General features: G+C 32.7%; 1 protein-coding gene across 2 annotated transcripts in view; it reads left to right on the forward strand.

The window, feature by feature from the left end:
* CCSER1 (coiled-coil serine rich protein 1) overlaps nt 1–21,552 on the forward strand; it is a 764,265-nt gene that overhangs the window by 229,794 nt on the left and 512,919 nt on the right. For both annotated transcript variants that reach the window (XM_017509178.2, XM_037731578.1), the window contains exon 4: nt 7,550–7,643. In XM_017509178.2, the coding sequence (XP_017364667.1) occupies nt 7,550–7,643 (94 nt within the window). The remainder of the gene's footprint in view (nt 1–7,549; nt 7,644–21,552) is intronic.

A 21,552-nucleotide genomic window follows, 5' to 3' on the forward strand; every position in this document is an offset into this window, starting at 1 on the left:
AAGGTAAATCAATACTTAGCAAAGAGCAAGTGGAAATACTCTGTGGCTGCTATGCTGAGAGTTCAAAGCAATTCTATCATAAGGATTGAATATGTTTTCTTAACCCAACCCAGAAATCAAAACTACATAACTATCTTCTGAGCAGTAATTATAAAATGTTGCCATGTTAATTGCTCTTTTCAAAAATAACAGTGAAATTACAGTATTAAAAATATATACATTACTGGTGTATTGTTTTCTCTTCTCCACTGCATATGTAATGTATACAGCTCTACTTTGTCAAACTGTATATGCTCAGTCTTGTTCTTGACTGTGTCAATGATAAAATCTTGTCACTTGTACATCTCTCATTGTTTTGTAATTTATAATTTATCTTCCTGGGATAATGTGATTTACCTAAGGACACATTCCTAGTTAGCCTCTTTTTTCTCCAAGTAAAAAGGCAAATACAATTAATTGTAAAGTAAGTCTCAGAATGTGTGCTTAGACTCACACAGGACATTTGACTGAGGGTCATTGATAATAACTATGTCACACTTTTTAAAATAATAAAATAGTGTTTTCCTGTGAGTCAATTTGTAGAATCCTATGATTAAAAAATGGAGAAGGAAATGTATATCTTAGCACCTAATCATAAGGTAGCAGAACTAGAAGAATGCTGACTAGACTGTAAACGTCTTATTAATTTGAATAATCCTCTCCACTTTTAGACCACATAATTATTACAGCAGTTATACTGCGTCAAGTAAATATAAAATAAACAACTACTGAAGTCCAAACCAGCATGTCAAATACTGCCCTTAGATATTTTAGGCCCGTTTTGATAGTTATTTCACTAAAATATAATAGTATAGATATGTGATTAATAGCTTCTGTAAGCCACAATTAATGACTGTTTTAGTAATTTAATAATGTTAATAAAGTGATATATGAGACTAATAGGTTGTTTGGGAACAGGCTTTATAGAAGCGTTATACCTTCCCATTTTTTTTTTTTTTTTTTCAAGACAGGACCTTGCTCCATTGCCGATACTGGGGTGCAGTGGTGCAGTCGTGACTCCCTGCAGCCTCCAAGTCCTGCAGTCAAGCAGTCCTCTTGCCTCAGCCTCCTGAATAGCTGGACTCTAGGCATGCACCACCATACCTGGCTAATTAAAAAAAAAAAAATTCTGCAGAGAGTGGGTTTTGCTAGTTTTCCCAGGCTGGTCTTAAATTCCTGGCTTTAAGTAATCCTTGTGCCTCAGCCTCCCAAAGTATTGGAATTACAGATGTGAGCCGCTATGCTCAGCTGAATGGTTACATCTTAAAGGAGTGATCAGAGTTTTTTTTTTTTTCTTTCAATTTTGTAGCTTCATAAATCCAATTTTATTATTTCAGCCAATGGGAACCATGACCTGGAGAATTGATTCACACTGGAAAAACATACGAGTCTGATTTATAAATAATATTTGATGTATTTATGAAGGGCATTGGTGTTTTTTTACTAGAATATAGTTTTCTGTGAGATCTTTGAGGAAAGACACCAGACCTTTTACATTCATTTTCATATCCCTAGAGCTTTGAAAATTATTTTTTTTAATTATTTCACTAATAATTATTCAGTTTAGTCTTAATGGCTCTTGATATCAAGTCGTTTGGGGGATTACATGAGTAGTCAGTATGGCTAAAAGATTTGTAAATGTCTGCTTGGAGAATACTTTATAACATTGTGTTTGGTTTAGTATGCAATTTACTAATCTTATGACTTTTGTTAATAATTAGCATTTCCTTAAACAATAAACTTTTCAAAAAATAGCTACATAAGTCTCACATACCAATTAATTGGAACATGTATTATGTAACATTTTTGATGACTTTTAAATATTGGTTTAAACTTTATATAAGTAAATTCTTTCTAATGCGTAATTAAAATACCCAGTGTAATATAACAAATTATCTTAAATGTTTTAACAGCTTTAATTTCATTTCTTTTATACATGTATCATTATTTTTTTATTATTCTATGACATTTCATGTTATGAATTGAGAAATGAAAATACTATTCTGTGGTTTCATGGTATACAACATGACGTTTTGATACATGTGTGCACCGTAGAATAAATCATATTTATCTTCCTAGATAAATAACATAACCATCACCTCACATATTTATCATTTTTGTGGTGAAAACATTTTACTTTCTTAGCAATGAAGTATACAACAAATTATTATTCACAATAGTCATCATGTTGTACAACAGATCTCCAGAACTTCTAACTGAAGCTTTGTACTTTTGTCCTTGATCTCCCCTTTCCACACACACCTCAGCCTCTGGTGAACACTATTCAACTTTCTGCGTCTCTGAGTTTCTTTGGCTGTTTAAGATTTCCACACCCAGGTAAGATCATGTAGTATTTGTTTTCTGTGCCTGATTTATTTGACTTAACATAATATCCTCCATGTTCATCCATGTCGCTGTAAATGACACAATTTCCTACTTTTAGCTACTTTTAATGGAGAAAATTGTACGTATTACAGTGATCCAAAAGCAAATCAGTATGCTTCCATTACAACTGGTTATAAATGTGTTAATGCTGGGCATTTACATTTCTTTTCATCTTTTTCTTGTTTTTACATTTTTCAGATGTAGAATTTATATTTCCCTGGGATTTCAGAAATGTAAGACAAGTCCATGTTTTCACCTTCCTAGGCTTTAACCAAACTAGACCTACAAGAAAGCCATCTCTTAAACGTTAAAATTCTGACTTGTCCACTAGATGATTTTGAGGGCAAGTGATTGGAATTTGCTGTATATTCAGCGAAGCTTCAAACCCAAGATACTGGCAAAACGTTGAACTCTTCTTTTACAATTAAACTCTACTAGCTATGTGCTTTTATGCTTTTTATTTTAAGTTCAAGTCCATCTTTTAATTTTGTGTAATATAGATGTCCTCTCACAAAATGATTTTCTTTTTAAATCCCATTTGCTTGTCTTATTTAACACTTTTCTTGTTATTATAATTTGTAGGCCTCCTATGTTAATATTATTAAAAATTTCACACCTGTAATCCCAGCACTTTGGGAGGCCCAGGCAGGTGGATCATGAGGTCAGAAGTTTGAGACCAGCCTGGCCAACATATTGAAACCCTATCTCTACAAAAAAAATAAACCGGGCATGGTGGTGTGTGCCTGTAATCCCAGCTACTTTGGAGGCTGAGGCAGGAGAATTGCTTAAACCTGGGGTGGGAGGAGGCAGATTTTGCAGTGAGCCGAGATTGCACCACTGCCCTCTAGCCTGGGCAACAGAGCAAGAGTCCGTCTCAAAAAAAAAAAAAAAAAAAAAAAAAAAAAGATCCATGGATTCTCCTGATTATTTATTTATTATGTAGGGCTATCTAGTATTTTTGTCTACCAGGAAATGAGAAAATTATTTTTGCTTAGATAACACTCTGCTTACACATTCTGCTCATTTATCAAATGTCTGAAATGCATAATTGCACCCTCTTATATTTGGGCGTCATTATTAGTGTTAATTAGTTGCTGCATTTCTTTTTTTTTTTTTTTTTGAATCTGATTCCTACATGTGACCGTTGGTGCTAGACAGTTTTTACTATTCCTAGTACTGAACTACTTTTGGTACTACTGGTTTACTTACAGATCCCTGATTATACAGTCAGAAAGAAAGACCTGACTACATTTTATAAACATACATATAATAAGAAAAACTGACATAAGAATAGAAAACCAAATGCCGCATGTTCTCACTCATAAGTGGGTGTTGGACAATAAGAACACATGGACACATGGACAATGAAAACACAGGAAGGGGAACATCATACACCAGGGCCTGTTGGGTTGGGGGGGGCGGCTAGGGGAAGGATAGCAGCTGGTGGGTGTATAGGGGAGGCATAGCATTAGGAGAAATACATAATATAGATGACAGGATGATGGATGCAGCAAACCACCATGGCACATGTATAGCTATATAACAAACCTGCATGTTCTGCACGTGTTAAGTATAATGAAAAAAAAAATAGAAAAAAAAGGAAAATAAAATACAGATATATTAACCTTGAAACCAATATAAATTAAAGATCTTCTACCCAATTTGTATTTTTTAATATCCTTCATTTTTTCTTTTCTAGAAAAAAGCTAACCTTCCATAGTCTCAAATTATTCTATTTAGCCTTACTGATTACTTTTCTTTTTATGCTCATATTGTCAGATTACCTAGCGAGAAGGCATCAAAGTTGTTTTCCTTATCTAGCCTTTCCAGACAGCCACTATTTTTTTTAGGTGAACTTTGTTTTCTTGGCAACAAAAGGATTGTTCCAGAAACTTTCTGTTTTGTCTTTCTTCTTTTCTTTCTTTTTTTCCCTTTCTCTAATAAGTAAAAGACCTTGATTTTTATTAACATTATTTATTAATAGATATACGGCAGCAAGTATCCAGCCTCTAGGATTGACCAATATCAGTACTGGCTGTCAGCAAAAGGACTGTTGCTGCTGTTGGTGCCTTTCAGGGAGAGACCTGGAAAAGACTGTTTTAGATTTATGAATTTAACATTGATTATTTTCTGTAACATATCGTGTTGCTGCGTCTACTCTCCTTTCATTACGAGGTTTCACCAGCTTCAAAGATTCTACTCTACACTGACAAGAAAGTTGCTTTGTAAGCACAATATCAAAGCAAGGCAATTTAGAATAAGTAGATTTAGGAAGGAATTAATCTAGACCCGTGGCAAATGGAACCCTGCTAGTCCGAGTGTCAAGTGTCACCTCCAAAAGGAGAATAAAATTGGAACAATGTAGTAAATTTTCCAAATTTAGTTCATTCTATTGGTGTTGCTGTCTTATATGAAATGTTAGAATAGCAGTGGCAGAGATTTTAATATTTCCTTGTTAAAAAAATAAAGTCTTTTAAAATTTTATTTCAAACTGTGGATGAATGCATTAATTGTCAAAATTCAAAACCGGGTTGAACAACCTACCTTGAAAACATCATGTATGCCTCTGGATCTCAGGAATTACTGGAAACAGGAACAAGATGACATTTAAAAAATTTTTTAAAGTAGGCTTATTCTGGTCTTGGCTACACAATGAAATCCATAGCCCCTATGATGACAGTGTTTTGCATCTTTCAGTATCTATCACCAAACAGAGACTTTTTTTCATTTCTGGGATGGGGCTTTGGTCGCCAAATTTGGTTAAGATGTCCATCTTGGATCATTCACCAAGGAGGAGTTTGGCTCATGTACAATTCTGGTAGCTCCCTTTATAGCTAGGATGATTGGGTATGGTGGTTCCAATTAAAAAGGAGAAATGCTGTGAAAACCTTGTTCTAGAAGTTTACAGTGCCTAAGATATCCTCATTTGGTGTAATAAAAAAATGACAGTCCTATGCCAGGCATTCATTTATTTCCTTTGTTCTGTTCTTCATTGCTTTCTAAGTCTTGTTGGTTGTATTAGTTTGCCAGGGCTGCCATGACAAAACACTACAGACTGGGTGGCTTAAACAACAGAAATTTATTTTCTCACAGTTCTGGAAGCTGGAAGTCCAAAATCAAGGTGATGGCAAGTTTGGTTTATCCTGAGGTCTCTCTCCTTGGCTTGCAAATGGCCTATCTTCCTGCCCTCTGTGAATTCACAAGGTTCTTCACATCTCTGTGTCTTTATCATTCTCTCTGTGTGCTGTCTGTGTCCTAATCTCTCCTTCTTATAAGAATGCCAGTCCCATTGCAGTGCCCACCCATATTACCTTGTTCAACCTTTATACTGTCTTTAAGGGCTCTGTCTCCAAATGCAGCCATATTCTAAGGTGTTGGTGGTTAGGATATTTCATATATTTTGGAAGGATACAGTTAAATCCAATGAATTCAAAATCCAAGTGGAAAATTACTTACCCCAATTTGAAATTGGTTAAATTAGTATGCTTTCACTATAACATGTATTTTTGACTAATATATTATTGACTACCTGATTAAGACTCTCTCATTTGGATAGTTTGATAAACACTCATATCAGTGTTTTCACAAAAATCTCCTTTATAAAAACTCTCACTTTTCCACAACTTCAATTAAGTTTTGTTGTCGTTATTTTAATCTTCTGTTTTGCAGTTTTAGTATGACAGCATATCTTTTGTTGCCTATATTTTCTCATATTTTTAATGTATATAGGTAAGTAACTTAATCATTGAACTATCGCCGACACTGTATGGAACAGAGCTTCCAATAAGCAAGTGCTATTCTTTATAGTTTAAATTATTCATGACCTTTATTTGGAGAAAGAAGCACTTAGATTTGGATATACTTACTATCTTTCAAACCACTGTATGTGCAGTATTCATGGATCACACATATGACATATTTTAAAGTTTAATAATGTTTAATTTGAATTATTTAAGTAAAAGTGGTTTATTTAAAAGTCCCAGTGTCCTTACTTTTAATCCCAAGAACTAAAGTGTTCATTGTCCATTTGAAAATGTCATTAGCTTTCCTTAATGAATACTACTTTAGTTACAAATTATGGTAGCATTCAAATTAGCTGAAAAGTGACCTGAGATGGTGTGGCATCATTTAGTGTTTAGTCTGTTTTTTTTTTTTTTATGTCTTTGATGTTCTATTTTTTTGTACATTTGTCATTTCATTGTTAGTCTCTAAATGTAAGTTCTTACTTTTCTTAATACATTTATCACCTATTTATATAGACAAATATACAAATAAGGACTTTATTCCTTTCTCAGCAGTTCCTGCCTCTGCACCTCAGCACATTACCATGTCTTCTCAAGACTTCTCAGTGTAGCCTTCTAGTTTATTTTGCTGTTTATCCTCTTGAAAATAAAATAGGAGACATAATCTCAGCTCTGATATATTATGGTATAATGCAAGCCAATAATTAATTTTAATTGAATTAATATAGATTGTTTTCCTGCCCATTCCTCCTAATGTAAAACAAATAATTGGAAAATGGTAGCCAATTTTTCACTTCCAAGCATGATCTAAATTAATATTTCACAGTTGTCACCATAAACAAAAGTTGTTTGAAAAACAGTTCATTAAATGTGTTAGAAGAATGTTACCTATGCTTGAAATATAAATATTAGAAAAAGTAACTGAAGTTTCATTTCACAGGCTTCTATGTACTTGAAAAACATTTATATGGATTTTGCGTATTTGCAATGAGAAAATTCCTTTTTTAATATCACTGAAGATGCTTTTATTCATATAAACACTCGACTGTACTTCTCATATCAACAAATCATTTCCTGATTTCTAATATATTTCATATCTGTCCATATGTACCTCCATTTAATTATAACTTACATACTATCAATAAAAAGGAAAAAATGAATGTGCAGATAATTGGACAAGTTAATAATATTTAGAATAAGTCTTGGAATTTTTTATTGGACTGGTAATTTTAAAGTCCATAGGTGTCAAATAATTTCTGGGATTAAGTTAGAACTTATCATTCTGATTTTGAAGTTATTGTTACTTCATGGCATCCGCATGTGAGTGTTTCCTCAGTTACTCGGTGTTTTGGTTTCTAATTGTTGATTTTGTTTTTCTTCAGGATGTTTTGAATAATTTGGGATCTTGCGAACTAGATGAAGATGATCTAATGCTTGATCTTGAATTTTTAGAGGAACAGAATCTTCACCCTTCTGGTAAGTGTTAAAGAGATACATAATATCATACAACTCCTATCCTGGTTTTTAGCTTTCACGGACAGTCTAAACACTGTTAAGGCTCCCTTCAGTCTTTTCAGGCCTCAGTTTTTATAATCTATATGCAAAGAACATGGTAGGTACCATGGAAAGATGATTTTGTTGGCTTACATGATTTTAAAGTCTTTTATGGAAATATAAATCCACTTGAAAGATAACTATGAATTTAAAAAAAACTAAAAAAATCTTTCCAAAATAGAAAATATTCTAGTTAAATACTTAACAAACAGGTTAATGTTTTCTTCTGTTTTGTGGAAGAAAACAATAATTATAATCTCACTTTTTATTTATTTATATGACCAAATGGAAGTTTTGTGGATCTAAGATTTTCCGTTCCAAATCTTAGCCACTTCCTACATAGGTTAATTACAATAAGATTGACCTCAAAAGTAATAATTACCAGTGGCAGTAAAAAACACATACTCATAAACACATACACACACATAGAATTATAGTGGAGGTAAGTAAGTTTGTGATGAATGACTTGAGGGAGGCTGATATATTTATAATAGTTTAAATTTATATTAAAGCATAAAATGTCATATCTCCAAATTCCAGAATTACTCTCATTAAAGTAGGCTATAGAAATTATTGGTTGTCCATTCAAATTTAGATATTTAACAGCAAAGGTAAACTTCTACACTTACTTTTTTGTTGTTAATAATGCCTTTAAGCAAGTCATTTTCAAGCGGATATAGCATTAAACTAAAGCTTTAGAACCTTAAGACCTACTGCATACATTTAAGAAAATTAATCTCTTATATGGTAATGTCTTCATTTTTAACTTTTGGAAATTAGACATAACCTCTGTAGTTATTTTTAGTTGTAAAACTTTATGATGAATTTTCATTTATGTAGTATATTTGGATAATAGATAATAGCAATTGTCAAAAGAAGGCAATAACAATGTTGGTATTTTCTTATACTCTATTTTAGGCTAATATCAAAAAAGAAACTGCATTTAATTTTTTTTAGATGAATATCAATTGAGAATAAAAATTTATTGGGATATTTTTTTGACAGATATCCTTCTAAAAATGTAGACTTTCAGACTTTTATGCAGATGGCTTTTACAACTTAGACCCAACAACTTAACTTCTAGATATCTAATTCTATGATACTGGCAAAAGACAAAATAATACATACATATAACTATTTACTGCAAAATATTTATGATGAAAAAATATTGGAAGCACCTGAAATGCCCATCAATAGGACACTTATTGAATATACAATGGTATACCAAACAGTCATTAAAAAGAATGAGGAACATATCCTAATCTGCTGTGGCATTATTGTAAGGACATATTGTTTGGTTTGGTTTTGAGATAAGGTCTGGTTCTGTTGCCCATTCTGGAGTGCAGTGGCACGATCTTAGCTCACCAGAACCTCTGCCTCCTGGGCTCAAGTGATTCTTCCATCTTGGCCTCCCAAGTAGCTGGAATTACAGGTCCCAGCATGCTACCATGTCTGACTAATTTTTGTATTTTTAGTAGAGACAGGGCTTCACCATGTTGCCCAGACTGGTCTTGAACTCTTATGCTCAAGAGATCCATTTGCCTCAGTCTCCCAAAGTGCACAGATTACAGGTTTGAGCCACCACCCACAGCTGATTGTAAGGATGTATTGTTGATAGAGAACTTTTCTAGGTTGCATTAGATGGTGAATACCAAAACCAAACCCACTGATCAATCCCCTAATATCACAAAAAGTAATAACTATATACTTTGCCCCTCTTGATGCAATGCTGACTGAAGTACAATAGGACAACCTGTGAAATTTTCTTGTCCTTGCCCCTCCTTCCTTTCCCCCTACCAGAAGAAATAATCCATTCAAATACTTCAAACTTTGATTTTACAGGAATTATTGGATTGGGTGGAGAGAAAATGTTAAATGTCATGAAAAGATTGTGGGCAACCAAATATAGGATTTGGATATTCTTCAAGATAAATGGTCCGGTTTCTTCAAAAGATAAATAGCATGATATACTAGGAGGAGTGGGAGTTGTGGGTTAAAAGAGGCAAATGCAATTGACATTCTTGTTGGTATACTTATTTGAACTTTATAAACTCTTCCTATAAAGTTATTTCTGGGTTAATCAGAGAAATTAGAGGATTGACTGTTATTGCAGAATTATAGCAAATTTTATTGGGTGTTGTAATAGTATTTTGTTTTGTTTTTTCAGGAAAACTTTTTATAGAAATATGTGTGGTGGTTCCAATATTGTATCTGGGATTTGCTTTACCAACAAGTATGAGTAAGGGAATAGAAGAAACAAAGTAGACAAATTCTTAAAAATTATCAAAGCTGGGCAATAGTTGCATGGGGTGAAAAGTACATGAATTAATTATACTACTCTGTCTGTTTTGTATATTTTTGAATATTTTCATAGTGAAAAATAAAGCAACAATTAGAAAACACTACAGTTAATGTAGCAGTCTCAGTTGTATAGGGTAGTCAACCATGATGAAGAGAAAACAATGATTTAACTATTTAAAGACTTACTTAACTGTGTTTACTTGGGGATAAAAATGAACATTTTTAAACTTTAATCTCTCCTTTACAAAGTAATAATACTGTGTAATTCATTAATTTATTTTAAACAAAAATGACATAATATTTCCAACGAATCTGCTGAGTCTACTTTAAGGTGTAGGTTGCTTAGCTAAAGCACAAACCAGGGTACTTGATGAATCAACTGAGTTATATAAATTATTCACAAGATACATAGTCTTAGCATGCATGTTTTAAGTGCCATTTTAATAGATAAAATATTACTTAGAGTTACTTTGGATTGTTTAGTGTCACTTAGTAAGATGTCTTTTGAAAACCTATTTCATTTTAGATGTGGTTTTTGAAAAGCAGCAAATGTATGTTTATATAGTTTAGCTGAGAAAGAACTACAGGAACTGCCAAAAGGATCTCTAAATCCTGAAACAAAATTTCAAAATATACCAAAAGAGAACCTTCTTAAAGCATAAATGTCACAGAACCTATATAGCAATAACAAAATGAAAAAGAGAAAAACATATGCAGGCAACAAACAGCATGATGAATAGAATAGTACCTCACATCTCAATACTAACATTGAATGTAACTAGCCTAAATGCTCCACTGAAAAGAGACAGACATGCAGAATGGATAAGGATTCACTACCCAAGTTTGTTCTGTTTTCAGGAGACTTGCCTAACACATAAGGACTCACATAAACTTAAGGTAAGGGGTAGAAAAAGTTATTCCATGCAAATGGACAACAAAAGTGAGCAGGAGTAGCTATTATTCTATCAGACAAAACAAACATTAAAGCAACGGCAGTTAAAAAAAAAAAAACAAAGAGAGATATTATATAAGGATAAAAGAAGTAGTCCAACAGGAAATATTACAATTCAGTATATATATGCACCTAACACTGGAGCTCCCAAATTTAGAAAGCAGTTACTACTGGACCTAAGAAATGAGATAGATGGCAACACAGTAAAGGTGAGGGACTTCAGTACTCCACTGACAGCATTAGACAGATCATCAAGAGAGAAAGTCCGCAAAGAAACAATGTACTTAAACCATATCCTAGAACAAATGAACTTAACAGATATTTACAGAACATTCTACCTAAAAACTACAGCATATAGATTGTATTCCTCAGCACATGGAACATTCTCCAAGATAGATCATATGATAGGCCACAAAACAAGTTTCATTAAATATAAGAACATCAAAATTATATCAAGTATTTTCTCAGACCATAGTGGAATAAAATTGAAAATCAATTCCAAAAGGAACCTTCAAAACCATGCAAATACATGGAAATTAAATAACCTGCTTTTGAACGATCATTGGGTGAACAATGACATCAAGATGGAACTTAAAAAATTTTTTGAACTGAATAATAGTAAAATAACCTATCAAAACCTCTGGGATACAATAAAAGCAGTGCTAAGAGGAAATTTCATAGAATTAAATGCCTACATCAAAAATTCTGAAAGGGCACAAATAGACAATCTCAGGTCACACCTCAGGGAACTGGAGAAACAAGAACAAACCAAACACAAACCCAGCAGAAGAAAGGAAATAATGAAATTCAGAGCAGAACTAAATGAAATTGAAACAACAACAACAACAAAAATACAAAAGATAAATAAAACTAAAAGCTTGTTCTTTGAAAAAAAAAATAGACCATTAGTGAGATTAATCAAGAAAAGAAGAGAAAAGATCCAAATAATCTCAATTAGAAACAAAACGGGAGATATTACAACTGATAACACCGAAATACAAGATATTATTCAAAGCTACTATGAACACTTTTATGCACATAAACTCGTGGAGATGCATAACTTCCTGGAAATATGTGATCCTCCTAGATTAAACCAGGAAGATACAGAATCTCTGAACAGAACAATAATAAGCAGCGAGCTTGAAATGATAATAAAAAAATTGTCAACAAAAAAACTTCCGGACCAGATGGATTCACAGCGGAATTCTATCAGACATTCAAAGAAGAATTGGTCCCAATCCTGCTGACACTATTCTGAAAGATAGGGAGAGAATTCTCCCTAAATTATTCTGTGAAGCCAGTATCACCCTAATACCAAAACCAGTCAAAGACATAACAAAAACAGAAAACTACAGACCAATATCCCTGATGAACATAGATGCAAAAATTCCCTACAAAATACTAGCAAACTGAATCCAGCAGCATATCAAAAAGGTAATCCACCATGATCAAGTGCATTTCATACCAGGGGTACAGGGATGGTTTAACAGATGTAAGTCAAGAAAAGTAACATGCCACATAAACAGAATTAAAACCACATATCACATGGTCATCTCAATAGAAGGAGAAAAAGCCTTTCACAAAATTCAGCATCTCTTTATGATTAATGATTAATATCCTCGGCAAAATCGGAATAGAAAGGACATATCTTAAAGTAATAAAAGCCGTCTATGACAAACACACAGATTACATTAAATGGGGAAAAGTTGAAAGCATTCTTCCTGAGAGCTGGAACAAGACATAGATGTTCATTTTCACTACTACTATTCAACATGGTACTGGAAGTCCTAGCCAGAGCAATCAAACAAGAGAAGGAAATAAAGAGCATCCAAATCAGTAAAGAGGAAGTCAAACCCTTTCTGTTTGCTGATGACATGATCATAAACCTAGAAAACCCTGAAGACTCATCCAAAAAGTTCCTAGAAAATGGATTCAACAAAGTTTCATGATACCAAATTAACGTACACAAATCAGTAGCCCTGCAATACACCAACAGTGACCAACCTGAGAGTCAAATAAAGAAGTCAACCCATTTCACAAAAGCTGCAAATAAAATAAAATAAATAAAATACTTAGGAATGTGCCTAACCAAGGATGTGAAAGACCTTTATAAAGAAAACTACAAAACACTGCTGAAAGAAATCATCAACGACAAACAAATGGACACACATCCCATGCTCGTGGATGGGTAGAACCATAATTGTGAAAATGACCATACTGCCAAAAGCAGTCTACAAATTCAGTTCAGTTCCCATCAAAATACCACCACCATTCGTTGCAGAACTAGAAAGAGAAAAAACAACCTAAAATTCATATGTGACCAAAAAAGAGCCCATATAGCCAAAGCAAGACTAAACCAACATATCTGGAGGCACATTACCCAACTTCAAACTGTAAGGCCATAGTCACCAAGACAGCATGGTACTGGTATAAAAATCAGCAACTACACCAGTGAAACAGAATGGAGAATCCAGAAATAAAGCCAAATACTTATAGCTAACTAATCTTTGACAAAGCAAACAAAAGCATAAAGTGGGGAAAGGATACTCTATTCATCAAATGGTTCTGGTATAATTGGCAGGACACATGTAGAAGAATGAAACTGGATCCTCATCTTTCACCTTATACAAAAATCAACTCAAGATGAGTCAAAGACTTAAATCTAAGAGCTGAAACCTTATAGATTATAGAACATAACAGCAGAAAAACCCTTTTAGACATTGGTCTAGGCAAGGATTCCATGACCTCAAACCCAAAAGCAAATGCAGTAAAACAAAGATAAATAGCTGGGACTTAATGAAACTAAAGAGCTTTTGCACAGCAAAAGGAACAGTCAGCAGAGTAAACAGACAACCCACAGAGTGGGAGAAAATTTTCACAATCTACACATCTTACAAAAGACTAATATCCACAATCTACAGTGAACTCAAATTATCAAGGAAAAAAACAAACAATCCCACCAAAAAATGGGTTAAGGACCTGTATAGACAATTCTCAAAGGAAGATATACAAATGACCGACAAATGTAAGAAAAAATGCTTATCATCAGTAATTATCAGGGAAATGTAAATCAAAACCACAGTGCTCTACAACCTTACTCTTGCAAGAATGACAAAAAAAAAAAATAGATGTTGGTGGGGATGCAGTGAAAAGGGAACACTTTTACATTGCTGGTGGGAATGCAAACTAGTACAACCACTGTGGAATACAGTGTGGAGATTCCTTGAAGAACTAAAATTAGATTTACTTTTTGATGCAGCAATCTCACTACTAGGTATCTATCTAGAGGAAAGGAAGTCACTATATGAAAAAGACACTTGCACAGGCATGTTTATAGCAGCATGGCTTGTATTTGCAAAAATATGAAACCAGCTCAAATGCTCACCAATCAACAAGTGGATAAAGAAAATAAAAAGGAATGAAATAATGGCATTTGCAGCAACCTGGGTGGAATTGAAAACATTATTCTAAGTAAACTAACTTAGGAATGGAAAACCAAACATCTATGTCCTCACTCATATGTAGAAGGTAAGCTCTGAGAACACAAAGACATAAGAATGATATATTGGACTTTGGGGACTCAGGTGAAAGGGTGGGGGACAGTGAGAGAAACAAGACTACACACTGGGTACAGTGTACACTGCTTGGGTGATGGGTGCATCAAAATCTCAGAAATCACCACTAAAGAACTTACTTATTCATGTAACCAAATACCACTTGTTCCACAAAAACCAATTAAAATAAAAAATTAGAAATTAATAAATAAAATAAATAGCATTACAAGTTAAAAAAACAAAATATTTTTGTTTAAAAAATTCTAGGTATAAATTTGTAGCAATTATTCATGCAATTTATAAATTTTGTTGCTTGGCCTATAATTAATAATTATTAGAGGTGCAAGGACTAATCACCATGGATAGTTTAGGAAAGTTTAGGAATTCTGCTATCCTCTTTGCTATAGTAACCTACATACATAGTGGATGCTCAATTTATATCTATTAATGTGATTTTATTAAAAACAAAGACACCTTCTGACATGTATATAATGAATAAAAAGGAATTAAAAATAAAAGCAAAGTAAGGCTCAACTATTTTTTTTTCTTTAAAGAAAATTAAGTATCTTTTACGTTAAGACATCTGTTTTACTGGACAGTTAAAAAATCTGTAATTAGAAAACTCCCTCTAAGTTTTTTCAAAATGTTTATATTAGATACTGCTCATATTGAGTGATTTAACCTGCAAAGAAACATTTGAAAGGACAATAAAATGCATAATAAATTTATATATTAATATTCATATGCTATTAATCATCATTGATTGATATACTACCTATGGTGTAAGCAATATGAGCTAAGGCACATCAACCAGGCCATGTGAATGTGATACAAACAGTAAACACTAAGAAAAGAGAAAAAGCCAATTTGAGTTGTGTGGTTCAAGGCCTGTGTCATAGAAGTGCTCATATAAGTAGACATTTAGATATTTAAGTATATATCCTATCATGATATTGTTGAATTTTGTACTCATGACTGTGCTTACCCTGGTAAAGATGTCTGTTTATCATTGTGGTCACAATAGCTCTGGATGTCTTTTAGTATGCTTTTCCTTTCATTTTCCGCCATCGTATGTTCATGTAAAAGTGTGTTGCAAATTTGCAGTAAGGTTTTGAAATGTTTAGTTTTTGCCGATTGTACTGAATAATTTTAATGGTTTCATAAATCCTTTTAATAAAGAGTCTTAAGTTAATATAACTTCTTCCTAAAAGGAGAGGTAGTACAAATAATGGTACAAATAAGATATTTGTTTCATAGGGCAGTAAGTGGGATATTATTATTTTTATGAAAGCCAGAAAGAACAATTTCAATGAACGAATGATACGTGAATTCAAAGTGAATTCTCAAAAAGGGATAGCCTTGAGAGGAAAAAAATTTAAAAATTAAAATTAAAAATTAAAATAATTTACCATGATCTTGGCATCATCTAGTTTTATTGTTTTTTTTATTTTTTTCCCATTTATTTATTTTATTGCATTTTAGGTTTTGGGGTACATGTGAAGAACATGCAAAATTGTTGCATAGGTACACACGTGGCAGTGTGATTTGCTGCCTTCCTCCCCGTCACCTACATCTGGCATTTCTCCCCTTGCTATCTCTCCCCAGGTCCCCACCCCCCACTGTCCCTCCCCTATTTCCCCCCAACTGACCCCAGTGTGTTTAAAGGATGTTTTTTATTATCTTTTCTTGAGCTAATAAACTACTTTTCTGGAAAATATTTTTGGGAAATAATTAATATGCATTGTTTCAAATACAGGATTAAAAAATTTTTAATGTCAGACATTTCTGTTTACTTGCTATAAAATTATATTCATCGTTTCTCCTTTTAAGAAATGTATAAAGCATATATGATCAAGCACAGTGATTTTATATTAGAAAATATGAAATGCTAGCATTTATACCTTGATAAACTAAAAAATATATTAGGGATCCTTCACACTTTTTATCTGTCCTCACTTTCTTATCCATGTTTGTACAGTATTGTTTTTGTCACAAATTGAGCCATGCAGTATGTTAGAGGTTTGTTAGTTATATCTGAGCATATTTTTTAAAAAAGAGATTTTAATGAAATTTATTAGCAATATTTCAAATACTTGACGTTGAAATATTCAATATTTCAAATAAATGACCTTGAAATTTTCTTCACAGTAAAGTATATGTTATGAACTATACAATCTGTCAAAGGAAAAATACCAGCAATACGTCTTTGTTTTTCTTTATATGGTTTCACATTTATGTTTTTAGGATTTTTTTTAATTCACTTATGCATCTTGCAAACTACTTATAACATAGATAAAATAATAATCATTTGAGGAAAATAAAGTAATGAGGATATAAAAAATAAGATAAGGCTATGAGTAAGCTTAAGGCACAAAAAGTTTGCTAGTATTATGAAGGTAAATTGAAGATGTTATTTTGTGTCCTATTAGCATGAATCAAGAAAGAAATTCAGTCAGTTGCACAATGAAAAGATATACCATCAATCATTTGATCAGTTAATGCATTTTTTAAATAAATGGATTCTTGTTCCTAAGAACTGAAATGTATTTTGCTCACATGTCTTCATAAGGTACACATAATTAGATATCAGGAATAATTTCCTTAGCAACCCCCTTCAGTACAAGCTGAGATATCATGCTGCCAGTTCAGTAAAAACAGTTCTAAATGGTGCCCCATTAGTGTGTCAAAAGCTTGGGGCCTTATAGGAAACCTGCTTAATCCAAAAGTAAAATAGATTACCTTTTTTATACTTTGTATTCCTCAAATAATTTCAACATGGAAATTAGGTAAATTAAATATTGTCAGACAGAAAGTAATTACCATAAAGCCTAATAAAATATCAGATATTAAGTAATGTTATTTCCTGATGAATCCTCCGAAATGAGCTGTTGATGAAAGGTAACCATTGGGCAACAAATAAAAAGACAGTTTTGCAAGTGACTGTTATCAAATAACTGGTTAAATATTAAGCAATGCATATTCGAAATAAGAATTTGAGTTTGTGTTTTGGAACATTTAATCTTTAGCTACTTATTCCATGAGGTAAATTAAAACAAGGTCATGTTTTTATTTAGGCTACTCAAATGATTATCTTCATAGTGGCAGAGCTCATGGGAAATATGCACCTGGATAATGGCAGTGATGCATCATAATTAAATGAATTAAAGTTAAAAGAAAAGAGGGCTAAAACACATTTTAGTATTACCCATTTGGAGTATATTACTTAAAACACTGTCTCTTTAATTCTTACCCTGACTCCTGTGTTAGTACTGGGGCAGGTTGTACATTATCATTGGCAATTTGTAGCTGGAGATCCCAGTTGATGGGAGTAGAACTAGCAGGGGCTGCAGCGTGGGGAAATGGAGAGATGATCAAAAGATACAAACTTTCAGTTGTAAAGTGTGCACATTCTGAGGATCTAATGTACAATATGAATGGTGAGGGATGTGTCAATTAATTTGTGGCTATCATTGTGCAACATGTGTGTATATGAAATCATTACCTTGTATACCTTGACTATATTTAATCTTATTTATCAATTACATTTTTTAAATTTATAAGGTTAAAAACAGGTTGATGAAGAGGAAAATTGAGTGCCTATAATGAGCCAGGCTTTTTTTGTAACCTCTCTCGACTTAATCCTCACAATAACTCTCTGAGAGAAAATTGTACCTTAATGATTCATTCAAAATAAAGAAACTACAAATTAATATCAAAAGAGAGCAGGAATTTCAAAGATAGACATATCCAAGTTGAAATTCCAGCTCTGCCCACAGTTGCTTTCAACAAATGATATTTCTGAGTTCAGTTTTCTCATTTGTAAAATGACAATAATTATGTCTGTCTCAAAATATAATCCTATCTAGATGAGTGACATATTTATATGCAAAGTTCCATTCTCAGTTGCCTAAAATAGAGTAGGAGCCCAGTACAAGTTGGTCACCATTCTTGAAATTTTAGACAGTTTTAATTCCTTGTTAAAGACTTTATACCATTATTGGTTATTTTTTATAGATCTTAGTTTCTTAATGTTTTATCATTGATATAAATTATTTTTAAATATGCTTTCTGATTTAAATTTTATTATCCAAATTCTGTCTAACATTTTAGGTGATAATTTGCTAATACTAAATATTCAAAAATCAATTAAGATACTTTGCTTATAATAGGTGGTATATTTCTTTATGTTAAAACCAATGCGTTTGCCATAAAAAGGAATGAGTTCATGTCCTTTGCAGGGACATGGATAAAGCTGGAAACCATTATTCTCAGCAAACTAACACAGGAACAGAAAACCAAACACCGCATGCTCTCACTCATAAGTGGGAGTTGAACAATGAGAACACGTAGACAAAGGGAGGGGAACATCACACTTCGGGGCCTGTTGGGGGATGGAGGACAAAGGGAAGGAGAGCATTAGAACAAATATTTAATGCAGGCTGGGCTTAAAACCTAGATGACAGGTTGATGGGTGCAGCAAACAACCATGGCACATGTATACCTGTGTAACAAACCTGCACGTTCTGCACATGTATCCCAGAACTTAAAGTATAATAAACTTAAAATTTTTGTTTATAAAAAAGCCAATGCATTAAAATGCATAAAAGCATTTTTCTGGCTATTGGTCAAACGTCCAAATTGACATAGCATATTTAAAATAGAAATTTATTTGAAAAAGATTAAATTCGCTTTTAAAATACTATTTTAAAATAGGAAAATTCTTTGAAAAATAATAAATTCCTATTTTAAATGACTTAAAAATTAACCATTAGTTAATATTTACCATTAATATTAACTATTAATCATGAATGCTCAAAGAGGAAATCCTGGTTGTTACTTTGTATTAACATTGATCTTTACAATTTGCAGATGAGTTTTTAATTAAAAGTATATTTTGCTTATTTAATGTTTTTGGATAAAAACAATGTAATGGTCATTTGGATGATAGAATGAAGAAATTTTATTGTTTTTGTTATTTATTTAGGATATTAGAGCTGAAAACACCTAGGGCAGTGTCTCTTGGTATATGTCCAAAGGCAAATGGGAAGTAATGGCCCAATGATATCAATTAGGAATTAATTTGGTAGTTGCTAAATTATTTTGAGTTTGATGAACAAGCAATATAAAAATTCTGCAGTGAATTAGGAACTTCTCCTGTGCCTATTAATTAAGGAGGTAATTTTTGTTATTAATTTTTAATGGATAATAGCACAGCAGAGCAGAGATAAAACCCTAGTGGTTTTCCTAATATGACTGGTAATGTACAGAGAATTGCAGCAACATTCACACAGGAAAAATAATAGAAATCAACTCAGTTTCTACAAGCTCTGATGTGTCCTGGTCAGAAAAAGTGTAAAGTATTTTCAATCTGATTGTATAAAACAAGAAACATACAGCACTTAATTTTTGAACGATAACATAAAGGTTAAAAATATGGATGCTGGCTCTAGAATTAGACAAATCTCAATCACCAGTCAGGCTATGTCAACTTGAGAAATTATTTAATCTTTTTCAGCTTTTCTTCTTCATCTGAAAATGGGGGCAATGATAGTATCTACCTCATAAATTTGTTGGAGAAACAATAAGTTAAAGCATTGTAGAATATTCAATCTCATGTCTCTGAGCATATATATTTTTGGGAACCATTGCTAATACCATTTAAAAAATATGCATGTAAAATATGATGTACCTGAGGGCCAGTCAGCATGTGATCCTGACAAACCTGTTTCAAGTTTTGCTTTATTTTTAAGCTATAATTTATAAGCATTTTGGATTATCTAACTTAATATTCACAGCAACTCTCAGAAAGTGTTACCATTCTCTCTTCATAGATGAAGGAAGGGAGACCCAGAAGAGCGCTGCTATTTATGCATGATTACAGAGGTATTCTTGGATTTCAATTATGCCTATGTGGCTTTAATATATACTTACAGTTTCCATTCTCAATGTTTAGTAACTAGGAGGAGCAGTTATAATAGAGGTTCAAAATGTTCTATTACAGTACAGTTTTGATAGCACTATAGTGAGGATGAAATTGTGATCTCAGTTGTCACTTTGTGGGTTTCATCCGCAGATCCTATTCTGCTTTGAAAGAGATAGGGTACCTGTTATCTGCTTGATTGCCGTTAGATGGCAATCTTGTTCTTATAATGATGACAGTAACCCTGTCATACATTTGTATGCAGCTTTATAGTTTAGAAGGTATTTCAAATATGTTATCTCATCAAATTATCACAGTAACACTCCAAAATAGGTGTTAATATACATCAAGTACAATGGAGGGAGCAAATACTCTGGTTAAAGGACTTATTCAGCCAGTATTAACCTAGATCTTAACATTAAATGGCAGGTTCTTTTAACTACTTTTCTATACCTTGATACTTCTAGTTTTATATACAGCTCTAATATAATTGGTTATGTATTTTCCAAGGCCACTGAAAATTATAACATCTTAAAAGAGGAGAGAGAAGTTGCTTCAAGTAGGCATGCTGACTGTGCTGAAAAATAAGGACTGTTAGACAAACAGCAAAAAAGGGAAAAGAAAAGGCAAAAAACTTTGACAATGGACAAAGTAATATAGCAGAATAATGTGGGGTAGTTTAATATAAGAACAAAAATAATCATAGCAGCAGGGAATGAAGTATTCCTGTGTTACAATGTGGCACACCATTGCGTTTTAAAAACTATTATTATAGTTCTGAATCATCAAGAAAAAAATACATTCTGCATTATTCTGAGATAGGGAGCTATATAATTCACTTTGGAAATATATCAAAACTCTTATTTATTCTTTAATTTATTGAATTGAAAATAAATGCACAGTTCTTCCTATACTTTAACTGTCCAGGAAGTATCATTTTATAATGATTCACCATTGCAAAAATGTGAATTCACTTTAAACTTTTTATATGCTTTATGTGTTCTTCTCCATATTCTTTTCCTAAGTTCTTTTAAAAGACTACTTAGATACAAGGATAGCTGTGTGAAAGGCTTTCCTAATTGTCCTCCTTGAAAAAGCAGTAAT

This window comes from Cebus imitator, unplaced genomic scaffold, assembly GCF_001604975.1.
Source record: "Cebus imitator isolate Cc_AM_T3 unplaced genomic scaffold, Cebus_imitator-1.0 Scaffold409, whole genome shotgun sequence".
NCBI lineage: Eukaryota > Metazoa > Chordata > Mammalia > Primates > Cebidae > Cebus > Cebus imitator.